General features: G+C 37.7%; 1 protein-coding gene across 1 annotated transcript; it reads right to left on the reverse strand.

Annotated features, from left to right (window-relative positions):
* Positions 1-11947: 11947 nt before the first annotated feature.
* Positions 11948-16064, reverse strand: LOC113294662 (boron transporter 1-like). Its single transcript, XM_026543045.1, has 12 exons — positions 15253-16064; positions 15082-15164; positions 14731-14923; positions 14487-14625; positions 14237-14402; positions 13938-14104; positions 13684-13857; positions 13498-13593; positions 13271-13408; positions 12801-13126; positions 12431-12698; positions 11948-12346 (listed from the first exon to the last, which is right to left on the reverse strand). The coding sequence occupies exons 1-12, from the start codon at positions 15354-15356 to the stop codon at positions 12065-12067; spliced, it is 2136 nt and encodes a 711-aa protein (XP_026398830.1). The 5' UTR covers positions 15357-16064; the 3' UTR covers positions 11948-12064.
* Between the last annotated feature and the right edge of the window lie 3623 nt (positions 16065-19687).

A 19687-nucleotide genomic window follows, 5' to 3' on the forward strand; every position in this document is an offset into this window, starting at 1 on the left:
CGGAGCAGGTGGTGACAGAGGTGGAGAAGGTGGTGGTGTACGGTGGTTTCTGCAGAGGAGTGGGGAAGAAGAAGAAAGAAAGAGGAGAAGAATGGGTCGAGTTTAGGGTATAGGTATAGGTTGCTAGTGTGTGAGGCGGGATATCAAATTTCGATGTTGGCGAATCTGAGTCACTGGATGCGAAGCTGGTAGGTGAATCGGACGGTGATCCCTGAAGAGTCTGGTAGCGACCGTCGGATGCTTTGATACAACAAAATCAACGGTGAAGATCGAGGTTAGGTGTTGTAGTGTTAACCGGAAGTATCGATATTTGATGAACAGGCAGAGAAGCGACCGTAGGATCTAAATATGATCTAATCTGAAGGCTTGGAATTTAGGCACTATGGTGTTTTGCAGGAGCTTCAGATTTTGATGCGCGATGAAGGAGCGACCATCGGATGATGAGATGGATCCAATCCGACGGCTGAAGATGGAGGCGGTTTTGGTTATAGAAAATGAGGTTGTGCGCACCATTCTTCGCGGCTTCCTTGCGTGATTTCTCCCGGCTTTTCACTACTTTTCTGCTCTTTTCGCTCCGCGATTCATCCAAACTTTATTTATTACCTAAAAATGCAAAATTAATTAATAAAAATATTTATTCTTGAAAACAATGAAAATACAGAATATGGGATAAAATGTAGAATTAATGCACAAAAGATGAGTTAAAATGCCAACAAAAAGGGGTAAATATATACATTATTTGGCACTCATCATTGCACATGTCGTCAATCGAAGACAAAGCTTCCTCCACACGCTTAACCAACACAAATTGACTAGTAACCTTCTTGGTCGTGGCGATATGTCTGTAGCTTTCCCATATCTTGGTGTATAGCACCGCATGTTTGGCTGGCACGCTAAATCCCCCGATCAACACATGATCTGGATAAGGAACTAGGTATGGAAGGTTGAAAGTGGCGCTCGTGTCTACATCAGCAACCGGCAAGGGATTCCTAACGACAATTGCACCTGCGGCCACTGGAGTACTCTCCATTGTCTGAGTCACAACGACGTTTTCATCTCGATCAACATCCATTCCAAGGTCGCCCAGTGCGGCTGCCACAATTGGAGATAAAGTTGTATCACCACCAGTCTCCGTCTCAGGTCCATCTTTAGAAACGGTTTCCCCCTATGACATCACGGATTAGATATTTTCCAAAGAGAAAGAAAAAAAAACATCCGGGAGACTCACTGATTCGCTTTCAGACTGGCTAGAGGAAAATTCGGCACTGCTGTCGGAAGAACTACTCTCGCCATCACTGTACTCTAAGATTTCATCCTTCTCGGGTTCCCCATCGCCACGGATAGGCTCAGCACTGCCACCCTCCGTCTCAAGAAGCGATGTTTAATGACTACTTGCAAGTTTGGTAAAGGCGTTCACGCTGCTGAGACCCTAGGTGAGATACAAAGACGGATACTCAGGAAAGAAACAAGGATATGCACGATCCAACTAAAGTCAAGAGGAAAATCACACGTACCCGCATATTGGACGAACTGAAAGTCGGTAGGGATGTCGAAACTGACTGGGAACCATCTGCACGGCTTTTACCAAAATCAGCAGAAACCGTTTTCACTCTCAAACACTAGTATTCATTCAAAATATAAGTAAACTCAGAATCTGTATGAAGTTCTCTCTGAGAGTGAGAGATAATCCATTTTACAAACGTTTAGGGATCAACTTAAGATTGAGAAGAAACTAAATCTATGTTATTTTTAAGGCTTTGATCATTTCTTTTTACTAATTTTAACGAACTACCCTCGTACTTTAGGTAAATTTTCATCACCCTCATCAACTATCTAAAGAATCTAAACTATATTTATACTTTAGGTTAATTTTCATTGTCATCCGGAACTAAGAACCCATCAAGGAGTGGGCTTGACTAAATTCTACGTAATATGAAACCTAATTATTAGGCTTAAACTTTTGCACATATATTTATACATGAAATCAGTCTATTTTTCTTAAACGGAGATGATATAAAATAGTAAAAAGGTACTTAGATTTCTACGTGGGGGCTCGAGCGTAGGTAGGCCAGGCTTTGGTTATGTTCCTTGTTATCTCGGCCATCTCGTCTAGAGTCATCACGGCAGAAATTTCCGGTCAAATACAATACCACCGATATGGTGTATGTTGTCTCCCTTGACGGCCGAAACTGGTAATTTCGGAGATACCTCGGCCTAGATAGCTGACATCGCGTGCACAATACCAATCATTATTAGAATCTTCAAAACAATCATAAATACCCTCATCGTAATTAAACTTAAAATCTAACGCTCCAAACTCATCTCCCACCGACCTAAACCTCAGTGAAAATAAAGTTTCTCGGCACACTGGGCTCATGACTCATGTCAGCCTTAGATTTGAAAGTTGGAGTGGTCCTGAATAGACAGGACAACAACGTTGATATGGCCGAGTTGGTCTAAGACGCTGGTCCGAAAGGGCGTGTGTTCAGATCCCACTGTCAACAAATCATTCTTGATTTTTTCTTAATTATTCTAGTTTTTGTAAATGAAGCCAAGAGGATTGCAAGTCCAGCAGGACCAGCACCCATACTTTGTTTACTGTTTTTACTTTGCTGTTGGTCATTTCCAGTCCTTTGAACCAGCTTCCAGAGGGTATTGAGTTCCAAGGATCTAACTCCCATTACCTTGACTTAGTTTTCAAATTTTCAATTAAATAAGGGTATTGAGAGGACGCACATTTCCACAATAGATACATGGGATCTCGGCTCCCCTTCATAATTTTTGCACCCCAAAATTTGTCCATGATTTATGTATCTCATTATTGAGGACTACTGCGAAAGCTCTCACACCCCATGATTTTTCCTGCATGTATTTATCCTACTCCAGAAAACAAAAAAGAATCGAATCTACTAAAATAAATAGAGCATAACCAAATAAAGAATGTTGAAGTTGAGATAGTTTAAAAATCTAGAAGCAAACCGTATGTAATATTTCTTCAAAAATCTAGAAAGAAGAAGATTACCAGTTCATATATGACCCAGAGATCTCATTGAATTATGAACAGCTGCGCTTATTTGGCTTCTTAATTTTAACAAACCCTAATTTTTTTTTCACCTTCCTCTCCTAGTCCTTTCAACGAAACTACTGAGTTCAGGTGTGGCAGAACTAGACGAAACTGTTGCATGTGGGAGCTCAACTTAAAATCCACCAGCTTTTTCGTTTTTGGGTCGTAAATATTGAGATAATCAGCAGTGTAACTTAAAACACAGCCGCTCTTTGTGATTCCTAATAGTTGAGCATCTGGAAGTAATGTGAACTCTTTAGTCCAACCCAAAGACACGTATTGTTCCTCATTCAGATTCATGTCATGATGATTATCGTTCTTCTTTGTATATAGCCATCCGTCATAACATGTTTTCCGGTTGTTTCGATCGTAATTTGACTGGGTAAAGAACAAACACTCACCTAAAATCCCTATTTCTTTGTCCGACACAAATAGTCATTGTCTAGTAGTGGAAACCGTTAAAAGTTTTCATCAGACAAATCGAATACCACAATCTCCCGTTCTAAAGTGTTTTTTGTTGGCGCAATGCGAAAATGTGATGGGTTTATGGAAATGATTTTGGAAGAGAGGTTGGTTAATTGAAAGTGAGGATTTGATTAGTATGAAAATGAAAACGTTACAAGAGGCTTGTGTAGCAACTTTGACTTACACTAGTTGTTTACAAAGAGGCACTTTGGCTCTTACTCTAACTCTAGCTCTCACTCAACTCTTACTCTTGTTTACTCACTTGAGTTTTTGGATGCTTTACAAAATGACCCAGACTTGCCTATTTATAGGCTTTGTACACCGACCACTAAGAATCATCTAGACACAGAAAAAAAAACTAGAACTAAGTGACCGACCAAGGGGAGAAAATTCTAGAGTCTGAATTCTCTGGATAACACGTGAGTGAAAAAAGGCCTTGAAGACTCTAGAGCCTGAATACTCTAGACTTTACTGGCTTTGCTTAGTGTAGATGATATGACTTCTTTGACCGTCCAAGTATCTAGATTATTCTATATTAAATCACAAATTAACTATTAGTTTTAACACCCCCTCTTAATTTGTGATGTTGAGACGGTCTCTAAAATGATTGAACTTATCTACCGTGACTGCTTTTGTGAATATGTCAGCATTCTGTTCTTGTGTCGGACAGAATTGGAGTTCGATTTCTTTATTTTCCACTAATTCTCTAATGAAGTGGTGCCGTAGCTCTATGTGCTTCGTCCTTCCGTGGAAGACTGGATTTCTTGTCATTGCAATTGTAGACAAGTTGTCACAGTAGATAGTTGTCGGCTGCTTTTGCCTTTGTTGTAGGTCGGTCATTATTCTTCTCAACCATATTGCTTCACATGCTGCACTTGTTGATGCTATGTACTCTGCTTCGGCTGATGATAGTGCCACTGTACTTTGTTTTTTAGAACCCCAAGAGATAACTTTTGTTCCCATACAAAAAACATAGCCTGATGTGCTCTTTCGGTCTCTAAAATGTATCCCAACACTTAATAAATTTTGAGCTAGGCCAGGAACATAAAGAACTGGTAATTTCAAGAGATGTTATTTTTGATGAATTCAAATCATGGGATTGGAATGATGAATCAAAAAACTACGAGTTGCCACTACTCATCGAAGACGAGCCAGATCAGCCACGTCAAGAAGAAAGTACTCCACCAGCAAGCCCGCGATCTCCTAGTCCAACACAACAAAGTCCAAGTTCATCGGAAGAAAGTGCCCCACCTAGAAAGGTGCGTTCCCTAAGAGATATTTACGATACATCTAATTGTGCATTTATAGCACTAGAACCTCAAAAATATGAGGAAGCGGCAAAAGAAGAAAAATGAAGACATGCCATGGATGAAGAAATGCGAGTGATCGAGAAAAATAAGGCATGGGAGCTGGTCAATCAGCCAATTGATAAATAAATAATTGGTCTTAAATGGGTCTAAAAGACAAAGTATAATGAACAAGGTTCAATTCAAAAGCATAAGGCAAGGCTAGTTGCAAAAGGATATTCCCAGCAACCAGGAATTGACTACTACGAGACATTCGCCCCAGTCGCTCGCATGGAAACAATACGAATGGTGTTAGCTTTGGCAGCTCAACTAAAAATGAAGGTAAACCAATTGGATGTAAAGTCTGTGTTCCTAAACGGAGAACTTGAAGAAGAGGTGTACGTCGAACAACCTCAAGGATATGTCCGCAAAGGAAAAGAAAAAATGGTATATCGTCTCCCCAAAGCACTATATGGTCTCAAGCAAGCACCGCGTGCATGGAACAACAAAATCGACAAGTATTTCTGAGATAATGGATTTGATAAAAGTCCAAGTGAGCCATCACTCTACATCAAAAAACAAGGTACGGATTTTCTAATCGTCTGTCTCTACGTCGATGATTTAATTTATGCCAGTACAAAACAAGAGATGGCAGAAAAATTTAAAAAGGGGATGATGAAAGAATATGAGATGACAGACTTAGGACTTATGCGATATTTTCTTGGGATTCAAGTAAAACAATCTCCAGAAGAAATATTCATCTCCCAAGAAAAATATGCAGGAGACTTACTGAAAAGGTTCAACATGATGGATTGCAAACCAATTGCAACTCCAATGGGTACCAATGAGAAATTGGTAAAAAATGATGGAGCGACAAAAGTTGATCCAACTTTATTCAGAAGTCTAGTCGGCTCACTGATCTACTTAACAAATACAAGGCCAGACATCGTCAATGCAACCAGTATTGTTTCTCGGTTTATGAGCGAGCCAAGCAAGTTACACTATGCAGCCGCAAAGAGAATTCTTCGGTATATCAAGGGAACGAAGGATTTTGGCATCAAGTATACAAGAGAAAAAGATAATGATTTAATTGGCTTCACAGATAGCGATTGTGCAGGTTCTATTGAAGACCGAAAGAGCACATCAGGCTATGTTTTTTGTATGGGAACAAAAGTTATCTCTTGGAGTTCTAAAAAACAAAGTACAGTGGCACTATCATCAGCCGAAGCAGAGTACGCATCAACAAGCACTAGTAGAAAAATATCTTTTCGTCACAGTAATTTACCGTGACCAAAAGTCTATGGTCACGGTATTCCATTTTTTGAGATTACGTGTCCAAAGGCTGCGAGGCCAAAAGTATGTCATTTGGTCACGGTGTTTCACCGGGACCACTATTTCTATTTAGTCATGTATTTTATTTCACCCGTGACAAGTTTGTGGTTTAGACACAGAATATTTAGATTCACCGTGTCCAAACTTTCTCATTGGTCTCGGAGTACATTTCACTCCGTGATCAATCTATGTAATGGTCTTGGATTGTGAAACTCACCGTGTCCAAACCAAGCATCTCCATGCGGGGATATTAAGTGTCCACAGTTTTTTAGATTAATATTGTTCCCATAAAAATCTTCAAAAAAGTAATAAAATTGAATTTTTATTAAATTATAAATCAATCAACAAATATAGCCTACTGTTCACAAAGACAGAGAATGAATAAGAAAGAAATGATGAAATCCTATTTACAATACTGATAGTAATTTTAATGACTATTACCCAATGGAAATTGGTGATAATTGAGCACACATTCACTCCCAACAGAATGTCTGGCGCTTCCATGCCAGTCTTACTGAGAGCATTCACAGGTTTCTTTATCCAAAGAGAAACTCATTGAGATCATAGGAATATATCAATGAAATACCTTTACGCGAATATACTTTGTGCGTTTAAGTTTCTTAGTGAATTTAAATCTCAGACATAGCATTGTGACATCTGTATTATCACATGTTTGGCATCTGGATTAGAAACTTGGGGTGCCTGGAATTGAATGGCATATTGCCTCTCTGCATACACTTTTCCAGAAGTTCCTGAAATGTAGCCAAATTGGTGTCATTGCTTTATCAAAGTTTTAGATTAAACAGTACAGATGATGTTAGTGGTCTGATATATCCACGACAAAATGAAGGAAACAATTTGTTTGTCATAAGTTCAGCATATAAGCTTCATGATCTGAATTTAACACAACATCTTTTCATGGTGGATAACCATTGTAAGCCTAAATCAGATAGCCAGTTGTTCAAAAGAACCGCAGTTCCAACCACCTGAGGGAGTACCAAAATTATTTTGACTATTTTATTTAAATTCTACCGAACACACCATACTTGAGTACCCAAGTTGACTATTTTATTCGTTCTCTGGTTACAGGTTGGTTGCTAAAATTCACTCAACTAAAGGGAACTACAGCCGTCAGGAGGAAGCTGATCCACACAATATATATTATGATGCAAGTATGTTGATGCAGTACATTCAACAAAGACCACCAAGACAGACACAAGTCAAAAGCTTTTCCGAAATACTGAAACAATTATACAAAAGCATTCAGAATACTGGTTTACCTTTATTGGAGGGTACTTAGAGAGCGGACTAGGGAGCATGACCATGGGCCAACTTTAAAGCATTTTATCCCAAATGACCAGATATCAACTCTGCAAAGTGTATACACAAAGAAACGTCATAAGAGTAGATAGTAGTTCTTATAGGGATATGACACAAGGGTTTTCTGTATCAGTAGTTTGTTGAACAGTACAGTAAGACATAGGAAACAACCAGTCACTTAAAATCGTATCCACTTCGTGGCTGCAAAACTTCTGAGCAATCCTGTAAAATGTGGGAATGTTTCTGAATTCAAATTGTGTACATCAATGAAGAAAGAAAAAGAAAAAAGGAAGGAAGAAATATTAGATTTTAATCGAGAAAAAACTTGTTAAAAGGAAAATAAAATAATCGAGCCAGTTATGCACGGCAAGTCAGTGGTTAATGGCCCATCTGATAACTTCAAAGATCACTATCGCCATTACCATTTCCAAATTCCATACGAGCCAGAACTCAGAGATCCAGTACTGCCAAACTTCATCCATGAAAATGGTTGGAAGGGTGTGAACCTTGTGGAGAAGCCAGAATTTAAAAGTTAATAAAACTAGATGGTATACAAAAACCACAAACATAGAAGAAAGTGTGCTACTGAGAACCGCACTCAGGAAGCAACCATTGAAGTTCAATCAGAGCCTTCACTGTAGAATCAAAAAATCAAGAAACAAAACACTAAAAGAAAACTGGAATTACAAGGTAAATCGACGGAATTACGAGGAATAAGTCAAATCAAAATAAAAAAAATGATTTAAAGGGAAATTCAGGGCTTACCACAAAAGTTATAGGCATCGAGGAGGATTTCATTAAAAATGATTTCAAATTAAACCCCCAAAAAACCATGTAATAGATCACACTACCTGCTTAGATTCTTTATCACCATCATCAAAACATAATCGAGTAACTCAGAAGGTCAATTTTATCTAAGAGGAAGAAACTGTAAAGTATAAAAACCCTAATTATCTAAGAGATTAAATTCCGAGAAGAAGTAGAAAGAATTGTCTGGTTTTCTAGACATAAAGATGACATTAGAGCAAAGAAATTGCAGTTGGGGTTCATGTAATCGTGTGGTTTCCAAAACTGTTTGGCTAGAAAGAGGGAATGAGATGAGATAAATCAGGAGGTGGAGAAGTGCCCATCGATAATGGGTAACCTTTAATGTATACGTGTCTTAGACAATGAATATTAAACACGGTCAAAATGACCCCGTGTCCAAAGAGTTGAAGAATGGCCACGATTTTACAATAGTCCGAGACCAGCACATTTTTGGTTACGTTTATAGGTTAAACCGTGACGAGGGCAACCGTGACTATAACCCATTATTGTACTAGTGAAGTGCAGCATGTGAAGCAATATGGTTGAGAAGAATAATGACCGACCTACAACAAAGGCAAAAGCAGCCGACAACTATCTACTGTGACAACTTGTCTACAATTGCAATGACAAGAAATCCAGTCTTCCACGGAAGGATGAAGCACATAGAGCTACGACACCACTTCATCAGAGAATTTGTGGAAAATAAAGAAATCGAACTCCAATTCTGTCCGACACAAGAACAGAATGCTGACATATTCACAAAAGCAGTCACGGTAGATAAGTTCAATCATTTTAGAGACCGTCTCAACATCACAAATTAAGAGGGGGTGTTAAAACTAATAGTTAATTTGTGATTTAATCTAGAATAATCTAGATACTTGGACGGTCAAAGAAGCCATATCATCTACACTAAGCAAAGCCCAGTAAAGTCTAGAGTATTCAGGCTCTAGAGTCTTCAAGGCCTTTTTTCACTCACGTGTTATCCAGAGAATTCAGTCTCTAGAATTTTCTCCCCTTGGTCGGTCACTTAGCTCTAGTTTTTCCTGTGTCTAGATGATTCTTAGTGGTCGGTGTACAAAGCCTATAAATAGGCAAGTCTGGGTCATTTTGTAAAGCATCCAAAAACTCAAGTGAGTAAACAAGAATAAGAGTAGAGTGAGAGCTAGAGTTAGAGTAAGAGCCAAAGTACCTCTTTGTAAACAACTAGTGTAAGCCAAAGTTGCTACACAAGCCTCTTGTAACGTTTTCATTTTCATACTAATCAAAGCCTCACTTTCAATTAACCAACCTCTCTTCCAAAATCATTTCCATAAACTCATCACATTTTCGCATTGCGCCAACAAATTTGGTATCGGAGCTATCTCTGCGACCAAAGCTTCGGCCACCTTGTGCCGCACTACCACGTTCATCATGCTCAAAAAATGACCCAGATCGAGGGATCTCAGTAGCCCCAGAAGAATGTTTGGCGCCATCCTTTCCATCAGCACTCTTGCTCAACTCTTTGTTCACATTATCAGGTTCAATCTTCGACTCAGGCACAAGTGTAGTCTCAAGAGGTAAAGCATCCTTCAACCCACGGCGACTCTTTTTATCCTGATCTAAACGTTCCTCACCATCCAAGTTATGAGAAGACGTTCTCTCTGTTGCTGGCTTGCCATCTCACCTCGATATCTTTCCGTATAGGAGGGGATCCAGACTCCATAGAGCCCTAGTTCCGCAATTTCGAATTCCTCTTCACATCTTTTTGGAAAACGAAAAAACCATCAAAAACTTTCAGACTGAATAATCCAACAATCGACAGCGGAGAAAACAGAGAAGTAAAGATTCTCCAGTAAACAGCTCCATTCACATAGACACCTCTGTCGCCAAAAAGTCTAGAATCAAACTCTCCACTACGTAGAGTATATACCATCGATGAAAACTTTACAGAGTTGGGTTTTCTATACAGTGTGACAACTTTGTACTCATTGGTTGAGGGAAGGTAGCCAAATCCACACGACGAATAATATTCATATGGAAAGTTTATCTTAGGTTTAGGAATTGTAACGTACTCTTTGTCATGGGTTTACGAACGGAGAATCTATGATTCCCATACTGAATACATATCAAACCATTACAAGAACCAACTAGGGTACTCTTACGCATAAATGGATTAATATTTATTATCCTACCGTCAATGGGTGTCTTATGATTCTCAATATATTCAAAATAGTGGAGCTGTTTATTACTAGAGAAAGGCAATAAAATCCAACTTACTAGAATCAGAAGCATAATGATTTAGACGATTATAGTGCATCCGGGAGAATAATTGATCTTGAATGTGGTTTCTCCATGCTTTGGATACTACCTTGCAGCCTAGAACTGATTCAGCGGGTAAACGAGTAAGAATATCTGTTATAATCTCTTCTGGGAGAAGGTGAAAACTATCCATCAGAGTCGAACCCCTTCTTGTTTTCGAACAAGAAGAAGAAGAAAGCAGGACTTGCGTATAAGAAGTTGTCATGTATTGAGAGAACCGAATATTTACAGGGCTCGTGGAAAACCAATTTCCAGTAAAACATCAACTTCTTTACTTATTTAGAGAAATATTTTTCTTTTTTTTTTGAAAAGAAAAGTTTATATTAAAGAGGAAAAGTTATTTACAACCCTGGAAAAAGTTCGGATACTTGTACTATGAGTGTAGAACAGTTTTCCAGTTAAACAATATAGACCTTACATGAATATGTCTAAAAGTATTATTTTCATGAGACCAAAGTACAATTTCCTGCTTAATAAGCAAGACTAGCTCAGTTTTTCACTTATATTATTTAGAGAAATCCTGAAATAAGAATTACCTAATTCTATAATGATGTAAATAAATAATTAATACATAAATCCCAACCCAAACCAAACTAGTCCGTTCTTATTACCCTTTTATGAGATCAGACATGCCTAGTGGATATAGCTAGCTCAATCCCACATGTCCTGGTATGTGAAATCGACAAATTACCAACAAAGTTGATATGGCCGAGTTGGTCTAAGGCGCTCGTCCGAAAAGGCGTGGGTTCAAATACCACTGTCAACAGTAAACTTTTGTTGTTTTTTTTCTAAAAATTTTCTTGTCACACTCGAACAAACAAAAAACTTCAGGTCAATGGGTTTGAAAGCAACATCCAAAATGTAAAACCCTCTGTGATTGAGATTTTTGAGACCCTCCATCCAGTGTTTAAGAACTGGGCGGTGGAGGATTAGTTTGAGTTTGGCCACTACTTTCTTCAATCAATGTCATCTTAATTTACAGGAATTCAACCAATGGATGAATTACATCCATTACTTTCTTCATAAACATCATCATTTCTCTCTTCTTTTCAGCTTTATCTTTTTGTTCTGTTGCAGATTTTCACTTCAAACGTCTCTCACATTATCGATCATGAATCGAAGAATGTCTACAACTAGCTAGCTATGATTGTCTAGCTAGAAAGATAACATAGAGTCTTATAGGTTGTTCACTTATACATTCTTGCAAATCATTACTAGATTAAATATACTATCTCCGTTTCAGGAAAATTGATACTTTTATTCCTTCATTTTTGCCTTAAAAAGGTCAAGTTGAAAAGGTAAAAATATCACTTTTCCTGGAATGGAGTAAGTATGTTACAACACGTACAGAAGAATATTCCACAACAAACGCTTAAGCCAAACCACAACATAATTAACCAAGCCTAACAAATAAGAAGAAAAGGCTAAAGCAGCCAAAAGAAGAAACCACGCACATACATAAAGCTAGTACAAGTATTTAAGTTTTTTGGCCTTATGGAGTTGGGTCTCGTCCCAATTTAGATGGCGTTTTCATTTCTCCGTCGACCCTCGGACTAACTGACATTATCCCACCAAAACTAGAGCTTCCTCCTAGTTCATACACGCGAGGACTAGTGTGAGATTTGTCCGTGAAGCTTTTCCGGTTTCTTGGGGTTGTGCTGGAGCTTGTTATCTTAGGACTGTACATGTGACGAACTTCACCACGGCTTCGCGTAAGCATCTCATCCAGAATCTCTGGATCGTCTGCACAAGGAGCTTTAGAAAGCTTTCCCTCCTGATATTAAGAAACGTTTAAATTTTCAGTATACAATAACTTCATTATTCACTCATAAATAGGTTACATGGGTAATAATCTTACGCATAAGAGGTTGAACGGTATAGCGGGTGCTTCTTCGTATTCTGCTGCATCTAAATCTTGAAGGTGTGCCCCTTTGAAAAATTTGGGGAGTATGTATTGTCTTACAGGAACCAATAGCATGATCATTAAGGGGAATAACACCCCGGCTATTGGAATCCATGTAATCCCGAAACAAATTAGTAAGTAAGTTGTCTGAAATAATGTGAAAGCCAAAATTGTTTTGAAAGGTACAGTTTCTACAAAAGTGGCATGGTACTCCTCAAGAACCCTGAAACAAGAAACAAAAAAAAAAAGGGTTATATGAAAATGAAGGTGGAAATGAAACGCAACGAACCACAAAAGATAAAAGAGTGATGGCAAGAATTTTTACATGAATCTTCTACTTGGAGCAGTGAAGGTTAGTAAGAATCTCTCCCAGAACTGGTTTCCTGGTAAGCTCTCAATGGCCATAAAGGCGAAATAACCCGAAAGTACAGAGGTTGGAATCATTTTAAGTATAGGCATAGCTGCAACACAGCCTCCCACCATTGTTGATTGAAGCAAGTTACTAACCCGTTGTTCTTTGACCTCGATGGGTAACAGATCATCAATCTCTTTTTCAACATCAAATACCGTCTCATCAACCGGGGCGTCAATATTTCCCATTGTTGATGTAGCTAACTGAATAGTTGTCTCTTTTAATTCCTTTAATCCTTGCTGAAGAAAACATTATTCGGACATTAGCATTACTGTTAATGACTTGTAATTATGAATTTTACTCCACAGTAATATCACAAAAGACTTGTCTAATTGCCATGTATCGAATAGAAATCAAAACAAAGAAATGTGTAGTTCTCTTACTCGAGCTGATGGTTCTTGGTAGATTAATGGAGTCTGCATCTGTTTATAAGCTTCTTGCATATTGCCATAGACTTCTCCCAAACTTGCATTATCCTCAATACTTTTCTTTGCCGTGTCCACTAGCTTATCGCGAAGCAACTGCAAAATCGAATAGAAGTTCATGTAAGGTAAAAGTTTTAAGTAGTTACTTGGTCAGACGTTTGGATAGCTAGCGCTAGCTTAATTACCTGGTGTTTGAGAGTGGCAAGACTCTTTGTATGCATTGGAGATTGTGGGATGACGCCATTCGACGGTGGGATACCAAGAAGACCACATAATAGAGTCTGCAAACCGGAACCATCAATTTGCGTGGGATACCAAATGGAGAATGAAAAAAAAATGCAGGAAAAAGAAGAGATTAATTAGATGTTTACCAGGAATCCTAAAAGAAGTAAATCGTAATGGAAAGAAGATGGTTTTCTCAAATTGAACTCGCTTTGCTGTGCAAGTTGAGATGCTACACTATGGTCAAAATAATAAAGCACTGCGATCATCGTTGCTGGGACAAAAGCGCCGATTATATAAAAGATAGGCACATTTAGCATGTCCTGCGAAGCCAGGGCAAAACACTTTAGAAATACATATCCTCAGTCTAAACAAAGTAAATGATACTGAAGAAATTGTATACCTTGACGACGGTCCAGTTCGCATAGGCACCAGGCGACCACGGATTTGGGCTGTAGAGCCGTCTAGGGATACCATGTGGAACATGATTGGCTGGGATATATGAAATAGCTGTCCAAACAAGAACCATCAAAGGCACACCATAGTCTGCAATGATACCTCGAATCCACCCTGTGAAAAGAAACTAATGTCAGGCTTTCCATATAGAAGATGAATGTTTCTTTGCGAACAAATTTAAGGAGCAAGCACTAAGAAACTAAAGAAAAATCAAACTCTTATACATAGCTAGCTAGATACACTTACCAGAGCCATATCTCCATGATCGTGCTTTTCGACTTTTCAATCCAGTGAGCAGCAAACCAAATGACATAAGTAACGCAAACATCCCATTTGAAAATCTCCATGACGGACTAAACTCTGGTAGGTTCGGATTTTCTCTTTTTGGTACACGAAATTCATCAACAATCCCCTACACAACAGAAAATACACATCACAAGTAAAAATCAAGTGATGTGAAATATCCATAAAAAATATTGTGATTCATTTTTCTTACTCTAATTGCTTCCTGCATAAAGAGCATCGCAATAAGCAGACCAAAAAGTTCTCCAGCGACACGAGTGAACCTATTGATGATGGAGCAAGCCCCCAAGACAGCCAGTATAAATAGCAAGGCTGCAGTCCATACACATACCCTGGCCATTCCAAGAATCATGTAAGTTCTACGCCACAGACCATTCATATTAGAATACCCAAACCCTGCATTCACCATTCATAAACAAGAGATAGGGATAGCTTACCACGCAGACCATGCAAGGAAGAGCTTTGGTCCCAATTCAGGTCTATCTTTGACAAAATTGAACATGAAAGTGTACATAAGCACTGTAGGCTCAGCTACTCCGAGAATCAGCAAAGGCTGACCTCCAATAAGTGAATGTATGATTCCACAAAGTGCAGTCGATGCTAGCGTTTGAACTGCAGTCAGAACTCCATCTGCCAGTACAGATCCAACTCACATACATAAGCTAGCCATTCTATACTTTCTCATAAGCTTAGTCAATGACGACTTATTTTTCCATCCAAAGAATTCATAGCATGCTCCAAAATAAAAGTTACCAAAAGCAATTACAAGATAGTTTGATCGGATTTACCAGTGCTTTTGTCCAATTGTTCACCGAACGAAATAACTGGTATTGCTGAAGCGAAAAATATAAATGTTGTAGGAGCCAAAATTCTGCAAACACACAGAGAGTATATGGCTAAATTATCATAATCTCGGTACCAAATTTCTCCATATAAGTAAGTAGAATTAGTACACACACCTTATACCAGCACTTAAGCCACTAGTCCAATCTTGTTTGTAGCATTTCAGCCTTCCTCTAATATCATTCTTGATTCCTTGAAAAGGAACAAAAGTCTCCTCCATGGATTTGTTTGTACAATAATGTGTTTGGGTTAAAACTAAGAAAAGTTTTATATAGCTAAAAGGGATATACAGAGAACAAACTGATTTCTAGAGAAATTACATGATATATCAGATTGTACTTGACAGAAGTTGTAATGAGACAGCAAAACCAAAGAACAAAACTCGCTCACAAGATAAGGCTAATTTACATGATTTAATCAGATCTTAGTATCACAAAATCAAGAAGATTCAATCAAAGAATGGCAAATTCTTTGGTTTACATAAAAACACAAGTAAACAATCAAAATGACGGGAAAATGAAAGAACAAAACTACTCACTCACTAAATAAGGCTAATTTACATGATTTGAGATCTTATCACAAAATCAAGAAGATTTCAATCAAAGAATGGCCGAATTCTCACAGATTGCAAAAACCGGTATTTACATCAAAAACACAAGCAAACGTTCAAAACCCAGAGTGTAAAACAACAAGAAGAAAATCAAAAGTGGGTGGGATATTTCAGTGAACACCTAATAAGCAGTTGTATTTTGCAAAAATGTGACTGAATGAGGAGAGTTAGACAGAGAGAAGGAAATGAAATCACAGAGCACAAAAAAAAAATATTGTAGGATGTTGAAATATATATAGGCTTTCTTTTGATCAAAAGGGTGATTGATATATAAAGAAGAACTGTAGCTTAGTAGCTACCTTTGATTCAAGAGTAGTACATACATAGAAATTAGAATGTGGTGGAGAGTCAACTCTTTTTCACTGTCATCTTAGCTAGAAAAAAAAATGAATATTTTTCACCGTCAGTTTAAGTAGAAGGAGGGGTACAGAAACAAGTGGGATACGTGGAAGATTACAACTATATTCGGTCATGCAGACTCACCGTGGACCGGATACTATTTTTATTTTAATAGGAAAGATAAATTTCATTCATATTTCAATTCTTGATTACATGAAGTTTCTCTTTAATAAGAATATCTCTAATCACATTGGAATTTCGGAAGTTGAATAAGACCTTGACGACGTAGAAATTGCATTCTTAGTTAAAATATCTGTTGCCCAGTATGTATTTCTGGGTACATGAATGGCTTCCCAGTTATTAAAAAAAATTTAGACACTCAAGACAATTTCTAATGATTGAGTTATTCTTCCATTTAATTACCCCTACTTTTCCTTTCAAGGCATTAATGACATTGAGGCGGTCCCCTTAAATTTGAAGATTGTTCATATTCTCCTTCCTTGCTATCTGAATTGCTTCAAGAACTGTTAATGCCTCAGCCTGCTCTGCATCTTCAGCTACTGCTGAAAAGCTCCAGGCTCCCTTAAATTCACCTGCATCATTAATCAACATTAGTGCTCCACCCATACATTTAGTTTCTTTACCGTATGAAGCATCAAAATTAATCTTCATATAACCCTCCATAGGAGATTTCCAAGGCACGGTAGTTCTCTCTGGTTTCTTGACTTCTCTGTATTCTGGTTTTTGTGCTAACATCATTCCAGTCTTGAATTGACTGCTTTGTCAACTGCACAATTTTACTAACCTGCAAAGTCATATTATCAAATACCACAACACATCCCATTTTCCATATCAGCCAGAGGGTATGAGTTATTAAAACCAACATGTTTTGAGGAATAGACAAACATCTATTAGAACCAGTACGAAACCAGTTTGTTATCCAGTCTAACAAGCTATGGCCTATAGGATTTACATTGTGTGGCAACTCCATATCAGTCCAAACCTGCTTAGCTACATCACAGTTTAAGAACAAATATTCTAAAGGTTCAACATCCTTATTACACATAGGACACTCAGTATTAGTATTTTCTTTGTGTCTTGCTAACCTATGTCTAACAGGGAGGGGTTTTTTTCACGATTCGTGAAAAAAACAACCAGGAAAAACCGCCGGACACAAAACCAAACCCAAAACGGGACCCCATGTTATCCTCACGGGCCTATCGGGACCCACCAGAAAATTCCGTGAAATAAAAAGTGAATTTGGTTTTCATGTGGTTCCCCAGTTCGGTCTGTCTAGAAGCACTGTTTAGACTTTTAGTAGAAAATTGGACTTCAGGACCCTGAGTTCTATCTTAGTCGCTCGGGAATTGGGACAGACCGTGGAATCCAACTCAAGGTCAATCTATCATTTCAGAACTAAATAAGGTGAACAGTCCCTGTCCCTGACTGCCAGTATACGGGTCAATCTGTCGTTACGGAACTCTATTGTTTTCAATTTTATTTATTGTTGGTAAATTGTGTAGTTGGATCGTAGGTTCGGTAATAGGTCGAATAGACTGACAAAACTCTTATAACATGTTTGGATGTACATTCCGAAATAACATTTCGATTTTTAGAAATTAGAAAGTAAAAATTACTTTGGATATAAAATTTCAAGACGATTTCTAAAAATGAAAAAGGTCAATTTTTTCTCCATCAAAATATTTGCTTCTGGTATCCAAACACGTTTTTATTCATCCCAACTCCCACAGTCAAACCAACTTTTTCATTTTGGAAGTGTTTTTTTATATCAATGGGATTATACCTTATTTCCAAAAAAAAAATGTACTTAAGGCCGAATAAAATGGTTTATTGGTGGTTACTATTATTGAAAGGGACTGTAACGAGTAAGCAACACTGATCGGCAAATTAAAAAAAGAGATATATGGCCGCAGACAAAAATAAACCAACTTCTTTTTTCAGTTTCTAGCAAAAATGGTATTATTGTGATAGAATAGAAGTCAACTAATCATGATTTATAAAGAGGATATCAGTCCTATTAAGTACTGATACCATTTCATCGATCCAACAGCCAGAATCGGTGGAAATTTTTTGTCTTATATGAAACGATATCAGTACTTAGTAGTAGGAAATTATTAGGGAATAATAATAATTATTGAGTTTTGCATCGTCACAGAAGAGGTGTAAGTATTATGTTTAGTTCACGGCTAAAATGCAGAGTTTGAAGATATAATTAAATATGTTATCTCTCGCAATTATTTGACAATTACAATCACGGGGTGGCAATAAAAAACATAGTAGTCACCCATCCGGCACATGCTCGCTGCTTCTTTCTTCAAAACGTCCTTTGAAAGCCTAATAGCCGTCATCTATTTCTTATTCAAGTTTGGTCCACTTAAGTTGAATTATTGCAGTGAAATGAGAGGTATAGATGATACAATGGATGGGTTAATGATTTTTATTAACAAAAATTCTTCACGAACCGTGAAAATAACCATCAGAAAAAACCGTCATACACAAGACCAAACCCAAAGCGAGATTTCATGTTGTCCTCCGCGGGACCCACTGGGACCCACAAAAAAAATTTGTGAGATAAAAAGTGAATTCGGTTTTTACGTGGTTCCCCAGCTCGGTCCGTCTAAAAGCACTGTTTTATATTAATGTAAAGGATGATATATCGAACTAATCAAAAGGATCATATTTCGGTTTAAACTAGCGGTTTTCGAGTTGGTTTTATGGTCCACCAAAACGAAACTAATACTGTCACGAAAATTCTAAATCATTAAAAGACAACGGATTAATAGATATGCCCAATTTTAGTTTAGAACTGGCCTTGGTTATTGTTCGGAAACATAATTTGAATTTGAAAAAAAAAAGTGTAAAGAACGGGGGAAGGCAATAATTCTTGAGTTGAACTAGTCAATCAACAAATTTCAAGTTATTAAAATCAGAATCGTGATTACGTAATCGGCTACAAGAATAACAAAAACATCAAAGTACAAGATAATCAAAATCCTAATACAAATGAAGATATCAATTACAAGTAAATCGCGAAGAGAAAGAGCCATAAACTGTAAAGATATCCAATTTTTGTAAATATAATAGGGAAGGATGATCGTATAATCCGGAATTGATTCCGACTATTTAATCTTATTTTCTTCTTCTTCAATAAGAGATGCTCATGTAAGAAAGGAGTAATTCTCCCAAAATCTTGTAAACCCAAACGAAACCGGATGCCCCAAAATCTTGTAAACCCAAACGAACATGGATGCCCCAAAGAAATACCGAGTTGAATAGTCGATGTTCTTGAATCGAGAATAGCAAGTCATGAACTAGCAATCAAGGTTTGAATAAATCGCCCTCAAAGCGAAGAGAAACTCGCTCAAAATAGCGAAGAAAAATCGCTCAAAATAGTGAAGAAATATGTCATCAAAAAAATTAAAAAAAACTGATTTTATTAAATCAAAACTTAAAAAGAAGAAGAAATCTTGCTCAGATCTGATCCAAAAAGGACCAAATCTGAGCAAAAGACAAATGGAGGCTAGGTTTTTTTTTCTAAGAAAGAAGATTAAAGATCCATTATAGCGTGTTAAAACAGAGAA

This window comes from Papaver somniferum, chromosome 7, assembly GCF_003573695.1.
Source record: "Papaver somniferum cultivar HN1 chromosome 7, ASM357369v1, whole genome shotgun sequence".
Taxonomy (NCBI): domain Eukaryota; kingdom Viridiplantae; phylum Streptophyta; class Magnoliopsida; order Ranunculales; family Papaveraceae; genus Papaver; species Papaver somniferum.